This window comes from Gigantopelta aegis, chromosome 3, assembly GCF_016097555.1.
Source record: "Gigantopelta aegis isolate Gae_Host chromosome 3, Gae_host_genome, whole genome shotgun sequence".
Taxonomy (NCBI): domain Eukaryota; kingdom Metazoa; phylum Mollusca; class Gastropoda; order Neomphalida; family Peltospiridae; genus Gigantopelta; species Gigantopelta aegis.
In genome coordinates this window covers 2,532,989-2,545,203 of record NC_054701.1, presented here as the reverse complement: position 1 = coordinate 2,545,203, position 12,215 = coordinate 2,532,989, and the positions used below count along the sequence as shown (strand labels likewise).

General features: G+C 34.8%; 1 protein-coding gene across 1 annotated transcript; it reads left to right on the top strand.

Moving 5' to 3' along the window:
* Positions 1 to 198: 198 nt before the first annotated feature.
* Positions 199 to 11,782, top strand: LOC121367380 (serine/threonine/tyrosine-interacting-like protein 1). Its single transcript, XM_041491522.1, has 9 exons — positions 199 to 447; positions 1,066 to 1,127; positions 1,827 to 1,926; positions 2,672 to 2,740; positions 4,051 to 4,118; positions 5,045 to 5,190; positions 8,709 to 8,806; positions 9,960 to 10,072; positions 10,565 to 11,782. Exons 1-9 carry the CDS (start codon positions 345 to 347, stop codon positions 10,694 to 10,696), a joined length of 891 nt encoding a protein of 296 aa, XP_041347456.1. The 5' UTR covers positions 199 to 344; the 3' UTR covers positions 10,697 to 11,782.
* The last annotated feature ends 433 nt before the right edge of the window (positions 11,783 to 12,215 follow it).

The following is a 12,215-nucleotide window of genomic DNA, read 5'->3' as shown; positions in this document are numbered from 1 at the left end:
CCTTGGCAACAAACTTTTTATTATAAACGGTTTAAAACTAGTAATCATTGTTAAATATAAATCAAATAACGTAGAAATTCGTCTACATAAACAAATACATTAATATATCCCTCTATAATCTAATATATGTCATAAATTGTTGAAATATTGTTTTTGTAATTGTTGAACTATATCTATACTGTGGAGGTATATTTGTTTATAATGTCACACATTCGGTTGTATTGCCTGTCAGTCATCGTGTGTTTCATTAAATATAGACCTATATATCTACATGTTTAAATATACTGTTTGGTTTTAAGGACTTGATTTTATTCTTTGCTTTTGACAGACACTATTACAAAAAAATGGAAGGTTTAGAATTTGTAGAGCCAAGTAAACTTTATAATATTCTTCAACAAGCAACTGTCTTTTCATGTTTGAGTGATCCAAATTATTTATTGTTGATTGGTAAGTTTTATGAGTTATGAAATGGTTAGACCAAAACTTGCCATAAAACAACATCCTTTGAAATTCAAATCCTATTGCAATGAAAATTTAGTACATATAATAACAAAGTAAATGCATGATAATAAAAAATGCTGTCGCAGATCTATTTTGTAACAGCTTTCTGTGGCGGCACTGTTCAATGCAGTCACAATCAGTTGCTCTGCAAGCTCCCTCCCCCCTCCACCCAAATGTTTGTTCCATCACATAGAAGGCGAAACTTCAATATCTGGTTAAAACTGAATCATCAACCCAAGGGGGGGGGGGGGGATTAATCATGAGCGGCTGACATTAGCAAGTGAGCTTCTTCTTGATAGTCCGATGAAGAGTGATTAGTTCTGATTCTTCTGGATACTGTGGTGAAATTGCAGTAAAAATCATATATATTGTGTCATCCATCTTAAAAATATACCATAAAAAAAAACAAAAAAACAAAAAAACAAATAAATGTTGTACCTTAATTACTATACAAACATTTGGTTACCTGTTTGACAGTAAATATTTTGCTGGTGGATAATTTTGAAAGGAACTTGTAGTACTTGCTGAATGTCTATAATGGGTACTTTTCTGTTTTTATTACAGATGCTAGAGACAAAGACAACTATAATGAAAGCCATGTGATCACAGCCAAGAGAGCAATAAAGGTTGGTCTATATAGATTAGAATTACAGGAAGCCAAGAGCTTTTTAATGATACACAGTCACTGGAAGTTGCCAGCCACTGGAAGGGCCAGTGATATACATGTATTAAATCACCTTTCAACTGATGGAGCCAATGCAGAATCTTCAAAGTTGGGGTGTGGGGGTTAAGGCAGAAGGTCCCCTAACATATATTTTAACAAATGGTTTTTAGTTGTGACACATTGTAATTCGGACACGTAGCAGGTGTTTGAGGGCACATCTACTGTTACCACATCTGGCAACATGAAATTATTTATATCCATAATGGGTGGGATGTTGTTCAGTGGTAGAGCACTCGCCTGAGAGGTGATCAGTCATAGGATCTATCACCAACTATGGACTCAACCAGTGGACCACAAATGGTATATCAAAGTCTATGGAACTGTGTCGAAGTTCCCTTACTGCTTTATTGCCCAGTAATGCTTGGCAAATATACATTTACTACAAAACAAATTTCTTATTAGATATGGTATCTTGTGTAGATGTAGGCTAATCTATTTCTTTAAATATGTAATCACAAATTCCAAGAAAATACATCTTTGTTGTTATACTGATTGTAAGTCTTATGTTATCAACTATTCTTTATTCTGTACATTTACACCTATTGTTTTATTTAGTTTTAGTAATACACTCTTGGAATTAATATGAACTATTTCCATTTAGAGTGAAAATGATGAATTCATTGTTCCGTATGATGCAGAGCTGGAGTGCAAAGAGAATATTATAGTTTATGACAGTAATACAGCTTCACTGAAAGACCAAGGTAATCTAATTACAATTATTACTGGTATTATTTTATTTATTCCTTGCCTTTAAATTTTAAGTGACGAGTGTTTAATAAGTATGTTGCTCTTTGTTATTTTAACAAGTCCCTATCTAAAATTATTTGCTAAAAAGTTAAAGTTTGTTTTGTTTAGCGACACCACTAGAACACCTTTATTTATTGATCATTGGCTATTGGATGTCAAACATTTGGTAATTCTGACATATAGTATTAGAGGAAACCTGCTACTTTTTCCCATTAGTAGAAAGAGATCTTTTATATGTACCATCTCATAGACAGGATAGCACATACCACTGCCTTTCATATACCAGTTGTGGCACACTAGCTGAAATGAGAAATAGCCCAATGGGCCCACCGTTAGGGATTAACCCTAGCAAGCACTTTACCACTCCACCTCCAAAATTATTTAGTAATGCCCAGTATGACTACCAGTCATATTAATAAACTATGTGGTTTTCCTATTAACCTTGATATGACAAACTAGTGTGTCACAATTTTTAATAAAATAATTTTTATACTTGTCAATGGAGATTTCACACATTTTCAGCATGGTGAATTAGTGTGTCATAGAATAGCAATAGGCCTAATGTCTGAAGGATATAGTAAAATGGTGTGTATATAACTAATGTGTTTTAGTAATAAAAAAATATCCAGGAGATTGCAGCTTTTATTCTAACGCAGTGTAAACTTTCTTTAGTTAATTTAGTTCTTACTTCTATTGAAGGTCCAGCGGTGAATTGTGGCTCACTCTTGTGGGACATGGGAAGTCGTAACACTGTGAAGATTTTAAAGGGCAAGTTGTGAAATTACTGACAATGACATTGTATCAAATTAAAGTTGTACAAATATATTACACTGTTAAGCCTGTGTTAAGAATGCAACCAAGGCAGAAACTAAAAACTGACCCAGTCAAAGTGTGATGGTTTTAACACCACAACATACTATCATGTATAACTTAGTAAAGACAAAATACTGAATTTCATTGTAGTACCTAATAGTTTCATTAAATGAACATTCATTGAAATTTTTAACGATAAGAATTGAGGAAGATACAATTGAAATAAATAATAACCTTCCTACTTATGCACCCATTAGTGTCACCTACCCAACTACCCCCCCCCCAGCCCCATTCTCACCTTTATCCAAATATTTTTTCTTAAAGATAAATTGATATTCACTACAAATATACTAAAAGGCAAAAGTTATTGTGACTCACAAAAGATAATTGATGATAAGTTTTTACTGCCGTGTATGAAACGTTATAACATGGAAAGAGAAATGTCCGATGGTATGGAAATGAGCAATAGTCTATGAAAAGGGCGCACCTGCCATATGCAAATGAGCCACATCACTAGAGGGGGTCCAGAGCAAAGTTCACACTGTCAGTAGCATTGATACATTGATACAGGCCTGGCACCGTCCTCTCATTGAAGCCATTAAACGCTGGAGAAAGGAATGGTATGGGCTGTGAGGGTTGCTGGCTGGAACCTGTTTTGCAAATGTGTGGTTCGGATCCATGTGTCTTATTGAGGGGTTGTCACAGATGGTCGGCCGCTACGGGGACAGTGCCTGACCTGATTGTTTTGTTGATATCAGTGCCATATGGTGTTTCTGTGGACGTTTAACTGACGTGCGACATCACACTGCGAGATCCCAGATTCAAGTACTGGTATTTACATATGTTAGTAACCAATGCACAGTTATATAAGACTGCTGGCATGTAAACTGCAGCATGAATAAAACTCCACTTTTTACAGGTATTTTAGGTCATACAACAGTGGCACTGTTTCAGCTTTATGGTAAAGACTAATACATGATACAAAAATAATACTAATCAGAGGTTATCTATGAATATTTCATATACACTGTAAACTGGGAAATCTATGACAGTGAGAATGCACGTTAGGCCAAGGAAAGTTGTTTGACAAAATGTTTGAAATTAAACACAGTAGAATGCATTGACAGAGATAGTAACTTATTGATACTTTTGTTTTCTCTCAGATTAACATGTTTAGTGATATTTAAACTATGATTTTATTAAAATTCTAGTTATCATGATGGATACATAAATATTTAACAAAGTTTGTTTATTTTTCGTTTTAGGTGGTTATGAAATATTCTCTGCATTATATCCTTTCCTCCGAACTCAAAAAGTGTTATTTATGCCTCGGGTATGTAAAAATGCATTTCTCTTTCAAAAAATAAGATAGACATTTAATGAGTGAGGTGCCCAAGCATTCTGAGAATACTGCTAAAGTAATATACACGTAAATTGTCCCTTACTGAGCCCAACAAATTTCCTCTCACAAAAGTTCAAGGGCCATAACTCTGTCAAAAATGGATAAATACCAAACTTGATCTGTAACTGTACGTGATGAAGCTATAGACGAACCTTCAGCTCAATATTTTGAGGTATTGTGAAAAAGAAACCCAGACAGAGACAAAATATAATGCACTCCAGTTGGACGGGTAGATACACACACTTGTGTGTTAATGGCAGTTTTATAGAATTAGCTTGGATCAATTCTTGTCAGCCAATGAACATCTTGTATTAGACATGCTTCAATATTTAAAAATATTTTGGAATTATACATGTTGTTTGTATCTGTAAATTTGCTAATCCATTAAATAGATTACGACACTGGAAGACGTATATCAGATGGACATGTACTTCTCCTAGTCAACTGATATTCTATATCAAGGGCCTCAGGGAAGATTAGCTTTTGCTAACCGAGTTACCCTCACTAAATAAAGAATTTATTACTTACAGTATATAAAGTTACATTTAATTAACTAGACAAGATAAGGATATATTTTGTAATAAGTATAATATACTCATTTCTCTTGTTTTGTAATTTGTGTTCATTCATTTTATAAAGTAAAACAGTTTGTTTTATGGTGACTGCTTTATTGTGTATGCATTGAACAGTTGATGGATACATTATTTTGTCACTACAAGAAATATTTCTGGATTGTGTGAAAACGTTTTATTAATTAGATGTATCTACAATTAATATTCATATATTTTAGTGTGTAACATGGTGTTTAATTTGTCAAGTCTTTTGATTTCAATTCTTATTGTAATTTTATTCTCCAGGAAATGGATGACTTCAAACCATTTCCAATAGAAATAATCCCTGGCTTTCTGTATCTTGGCAACTGGGGACAGGCGAACACTGCGTACATCCAAAAAGACTTGAAGATAAAAAATCACATCAACTGCTGTGTGGAGCTGGAGACTTTGTAAGTGAACAAGTAGGATAATCTTATTTTTAAAAGAAAGGTTAATTAACACATTTGGCCTGGTAGGCATATTCAACTATATTTAATGTACATTATTGCTTAATATCAACAAGTACATTGGTATATTTCATCAATACAATGATAAACATGTGCTGGTTATTATATAATGGGTGCATCGCAGAGGTATAACCACAGCAAGTGCCAGAGCAAGACAGGGCTTACTGCACATGTTGCCTTCATCATGGACTTTATCAACATCGGGAAATCTCGACTGGCTCCCACGCAGTCTTTACAGTTCATAGGCGCTTGGCTTCGACCCGACCTGGGTCTCGTTCAAGTCCCTCTAGACCATTGGGAGAAGATCCAGACCATGCTTGCCATAGCCCTCACCGCTCCAATGACTTTCCACGGTTGGCAGAGTCTCCTGGGTCTCCTCACTTCCACCCAGGATTTGACACTCAGAGGTCGTCTCCAGTTGCGGCGTTTGCAGATGTTTCTCAACCCGTTTGTTCGTTTCAAAAATCCGGACTTGATCATCTCACTCCCGAACAATCTGCTAGAGTTGTTGGCAGTCTACTACGCTATCCTTCATTGGCGACAGATGTTGACAGGGGCCTCTCATGGTGGCCACAGACAGTACCACCGCGGCGGCTTATATCAGCCATCAGGGCGGAACCCACTCCAGCAGTCTGCTGCAGTTGACTTATCGTCTCTACAAGCTGGTCGACGAGATTCCGCTGCAACTTTGGTCTCGCCATATTCCAGGGGTTTCCAATGTACTTGCAGACACGCTGTCTCGGCCGTCGTCTCCACAGCCGACAGAATGAATGCTCCATCCCGAAGCGTTTCGATGGGTGTGCGACAGACTTTGGACACCAAACATCGATCTTTTTGCCACACGATTTAACCATCAGCTGAGGGTTTACGTGTCTCCGGTGCCAGATCCCGAAGCTCTGGATCTCGACGCCTTGGCCATCAGCTGGGAACAGATGGACGCGTACGCTTTTCCTCCACCAATCCTCCTTCCAAGGGTGCTTCAGAGGTTTCAGCTGTGCCATTACCATATACATGTAGTACCGGGTATATATGACCATGTTGATAAAATGGCAAGACTGACATCGTCAAAATAATTTATTTTATGTCCAATAGGACGGCGGGACATGCAGAGTTTTGGGAGGAAATTACTACCGTTATTTATTTTAATCAAACTATTCATATAAGCCTGTGGTTTATTATTATTATCATCATATTATTATTATTGTTATTATTTATTTATTTATTTTAATCAAACTATTCATATAAGCCTGTGGTTTATTATTATTATCATCATATTATTATTATTGTTATTATTTATTTATTTATGATCATTAATAGTTGTTTGATTACTACTGACTTCATTGCTACGAAATAGACCTACTTATTTATAACCCGAAGCCCGAAAGTAACTTGAAGACAAAAAAAGAACCCTTATGTTAATGCCAAGGTGTACATTGTTCATATCATAATTTGGCATGAAGATGATGTATATAATAATATATACCGGTATATAAATATGTAAAAAAAAAAAAAAAAAAAAAAAAAAAAAAATATATATATTTTTCATGTTCGGGCCATACATGACGAAATCGATATTCACTGTCTGAAAAATGTAAAATAAATTAAGTTATTAAATATATCATATACAATCATGGGATTTGGCATGAGGATATGCATCAGTATGACATATTTAAATATGTTAAATATGTGTTCGCATCTGGCCGGCACTTTGTAATTTTTATGACAACAAATACACTCCAGTTGTGTGTGTGTGTGTGTGGCGGCGGGGAGGGGGTGGTGGTGTTATGAAAAACTGTTACCACAGACATACTAATCCACATTATCAAGTCTGTGTCCCTTCCCAGCAATTTCAGGTGGTTTGTCATCTGTTGATGAATCGGTTGAATTGACCACAGCACACATTTCTCTTACAGCAGTGGTGTACATTGATTCAAACTCAAACAGTTGTAAAAAAAGTCCCGCCTGTGTTCAGCCTCTTCAAAAAACTCTTCGCTATCCATTTCATGCTCACTGTCATAATCCATCTTTGTTTACTGGTTTCTGTGTATCTGGTCAGGTCATAGGTTTTAGGCTTCTTTCTATTGCATTTGCTTACTGTAGTGGGAGCTGACATCACTTCCTGTCCAGCTGTTGTGGGCATAGCTACCAAAAAGGAAGCAAGATGGGTGTTTTTTTTATTAATTCTAAAATTATGCATTTTAAATTTTTTTAATTGTCTGTATGTGTTGGTGGACCGAATATGCATCTTTCCAACACATCCGGCTCATATTTGAGTTTAGCATTCCTTTAATGTGACAGCTTGGGTTTCATTTGATCAGTTTTGTCTTGAATGACTTACAAATATAATAATATTACACTGATAATGACCACTAATCTGTCATATGAAATCTTAGTACCGATTTAAAGTACAACCTTTATAAACAAAATAGTACAGTTCAAAGCATAATTATTAATTTCATTTATAGTTTTTTTTAATGCACAATGTAGCATTTAAAACATATTAGTAATTTCATTTATAGTTTTGTTAATGCACAGTGTAACATTTAAAACATGTTAGTAATTTCTTTTGTAATTGTATTAATCTACAGTGTAAAGTTTAGAGCCCATTATTCATTGTGTTTGTGGTTTTATTAATGTACAGTGTAAAGTGTGAAGTTTAGAGCCCATTACTCATTGTGTTTGTAGTTTTATTAATCTACAGTGTAAAGTGTGAAGTTTAGAGCCCATTATTCATTGTGTTTGTAGTTTTATTAACGTACAGTGTAAAGTGTGAAGTTTAGAGCCCATTATTCATTGTGTTTGTAGTTTTATTAACGTACAGTGTAAAGTGTGAAGTTTAGAGCCCATTATTCATTGTGTTTGTAGTTTTATTAATCTACAGTGTAAAGTGTGAAGTTTAGAGCCCATTATTCATTGTGTTTGTAGTTTTTTAACGTACAGTGTAAAGTGTGAAGTTTAGAGCCCATTATTCATTGTGTTTGTAGTTGTATTATTCTACAGTGTAAAGTGTGAAGTTTAGAGCCCATTATTCATTGTGTTTGTAGTTTTATTAATCTACAGTGTAAAGTGTGAAGTTTAGAGCCCATTATTCATTGTGTTTGTAGTTTTTTAACGTACAGTGTAAAGTGTGAAGTTTAGAGCCCATTATTCATTGTGTTTGTAGTTGTATTATTCTACAGTGTAAAGTGTGAAGTTTAGAGCCCATTATTCATTGTGTTTGTAGTTTTATTAATCTACAGTGTAAAGTGTGAAGTTTAGAGCCCATTATTCATTGTTTGTAGTTTTATTAATCTACAGTGTAAAGTGTGAAGTTTAGAGCCCATTATTCATTGTGTTTGTAGTTTTATTAATCTACAGTGTAAAGTGTGAAGTTTAGAGCCCATTATTCATTGTGTTTGTAGTTTTATTAATCTACAGTGTAAAGTGTGAAGTTTAGAGCCCATTATTCATTCTGTTTGTAGTTTTCCTGAATCTGGACCTCAGCTTCTTCACATTCAGGTGGAGGATCGAAATGATGCAGACATTTTAAGCCATTTTGCAACTGCGTGTGCTTTTCTAGGTATAATTTTTCAGTCTTAACTAGATCATTAGTGGTATACAGTATTTGAGCTTTTTAGGCATCATGTTTTAGTCTCAAGTAGATTGCCGTGTGCAACAAACTGCAATGTGAATATTAGTAGCTAGAAATAGCATCAATAAACACAACCGCAGATTTGTAACAATGCAAAATTAAAATATTTGATCTTACAACATTTATACTGTTATTTTATTTATTATTATTGTAAAATACATGTATAAACAAATGAAACACATACATGTGTCGGCATTCAATGTTCTGCAGTTAAGAGTAAGATAGACTGAACAAAGGCATTTGTAAAGTTTAATGTTGGTTATAATCTGGAAATGTGGCTCTATTGGATAATCGGTTATAAGCATAAATTTGACACGTACCAGGGCTATGCAATTAAGTGGATTTGACTGTATTTGAGCTTTTTAGGCGTCATGTTTTAGTCTCAACTAGATTGGTGGTGTGTTTGTGATGTTTTATTGGTTTGTTTTTACTATTAGCAACATCATCAATGGTGTGCAGAAAAGCTGTAGTTTTTGTAGGACACCATGCAGATTACCATGTGTTGGTTCTATTGCATTCACTATGCTATCATTCATTATTTATGAAAATAAACTTTGTTTTGTTTAACGACACCACTAGAGCTCATTGGTTTATTAATCATCGGCTAATGGATGTCAAACATTTGGTAATTTTGACAGTCTCAGAGAGGAAACCTGTTACATTTTGTTATTAGTAGCAAGGGATCTTTTATATGCACCATCCCACAGACAGGATAACACATACCATGACATTTGATATACCAGTCATGATGCACTGGATTCAACAAGAAATAGCCCATTAATGGGCCCACCAACAGGGATTGATTCTAGACCGACTGCACATCAAACAAGTGGTTTACCACTGGGCTACATCCCACCCTGAATCGGAGATAGTGCACTATATATAATTATTATGTTGTCTTGGGCTTTTAATACAGATGTTTAAATGTTATACAACAGTCTGATTTTATTAACAAAAGATATATTATGGCGCTATTATACTCATTTATATACTGAAATATATACAGGTAAAAGAAAAGTCAATCTAGCAAGTTGTTAAAGTGAAACGTGCTGTTTAAAATGTGCAGTGTTTGTCATTTCAGACACGAAGAACAGTGAGAACACGGCAGTGTTAGTCTTCTCATGTCTGGGCATTAGCCGGAGTGCAACGGTGGTGATGGCATATTTAATACACAGTTTTAAGTGGACACTTGAGGTAGTTAATATTTAATTTTATATGATGAAGTTACTGTCATGGTCAAATGCTAATGGAAAAAACTAACAAGATCATAATCAGATCAATAACAAACAAAACCCTGTTAAACAAAATGGGTGTAAAATAAAATATTGTTGCATATTGTTTTATTTAACAAATGCCCCCACCCCTGAAAAGTTGCTGTTGTATTTTATTAATTTGTTTTAGACCTCCTTTGAGATTGAAACACAAGCTAAATGATATTTCTTGTCTGGGCCAAGTGATTCTCCTGCCCAGTGCCTTTGATTAACCCTAGTACTGATTGGTTTTATTTTACCGGACATCTAGTCAGCAGCAATACTTTAGTTTGTTAATGTAATATGGATTTAATGGACTGGTTTTCTTGTTAATGGTAAATTGTATATAATATGATGGTGATTTTTTTAATTAATGTAACATATGTTTAATTTGTATTTAGATGATCTAACACGTATTTGATGTGATTGTTTCTAGGAAGCTTACAAACATGTTCTCGACTGCTCCTCTTATGTCCGGCCAAACCGGGGATTCATTAAGCAGCTTGCCCAATGGGAGGAGGACGTTCTTGGAGAAAGCAAAACTAACGTAGACGATCCCAATTTTTAATAGAGAAGAGAAGACAACTGATGTTGGATGGATAACATTTGTTAAACGTCTGAGGGAACACCATGTGAGATTTATCATACAGGTCATCTGAATTTGTAATGCCGGATACGACTCTTAAACTGTGCGTGTATTCTGGTGGGGTGAATAATATATTTATTTTTTTAGTGAAAATTTTCAAAAACATTTACTGAAACATGATCTACCCTTGTGAATAAATATATTAGTAAAAACCTTGCAGCTGTACCATCAAGTTAAACATTCTCAGTGATGTATGTTAACTAATGTTCGAAATACCACATTATTATAGGCAGTTTAAAAGGAAGACATGAAAAAGTGCTATCTTCAGCTGATGTAATTTTATTTTGACGTATGTGATAATCTGTAGCTCAGTGCCTTTAAAATCCATGTTGAGATGTTTTTTGTTGATACAAGTCTTTACTGACTATTAAGCCTGTTTGCTTTAAAAGGGCTTCATTATGACATTAAAACATCGTAAAACTGACAGGATCAAATAATTATTTTCTTATTAAATTAAATTCATGTGACCTGAGACACAAGGAAATTATTAACTGAAAACAATGGACAGAGCACTCATCACATGCCGGAACACTTCCCTATCAGTAGATAATGGAAGAGCATTCCTTAATTCAGGGTGACTTACAGATACCGCATTAATCAGTGTTCAAGGTTAAACATTTTGTGCAGTAACTCAGTTGGATACAAACATTTTAAAATCTGGTATCCCACCTGACAATTTAGTATCCCACTTAAAACTGTATTGGTTTAAAACATTTTATAATGGCTACTTGCCTTTTCGGTGTATTTCAGTGAGGAAATATTGTTATGGCGTAGCATTAGTTATGAGCTTGAAACAACTGTTACTGAACTTCGCTGGTAAATGACGACTTTATTGTTTTAACGAAAAATAAAAATTACAAAACAGCATTATATGGTATCATGGCGGGATACTGGGTTCTTGAAGTCCAAAATTAAAATCTGCTATCCCCAGGATATCGGGATACCATTAATCTCGAACACTGTTAGTATGTTCAGGAAAAAGAAAGAAATGTTTTATTTAACAATGCACTCAACACATTTTATTTAAGGTTATATGGCATCAGACATATGGTTAAGGACCACACAGATATGGTGAAAGGAAACCCACTTTCGCCACTTCATGGGCTACTCTTTTTGATTTAGCAACAAGGGTTCTTTTATATGCACCATCCCACAGACAGGGTAGTACATACCACAGCCTTTAATATACCAGTCGTGGTGCACTGGCTAGAACAAGAAATAGCCCTATGGGCCCACTAGTATGTTCAGAGGTATGTACTTTTTCTGTTTTATATAAAATGCATTTGACCTACTACAAACACAGAATGATCAGAAACGCTGAAATTGATATTTTAATTTTACAAATTGTAAGTAATGTGTAAGTTAATGGTAGAAACACTCTCTAACAAAACCACTGGTGAGAACACCATGCATGATTTAAAGACAGTATTGGCGGCTACTA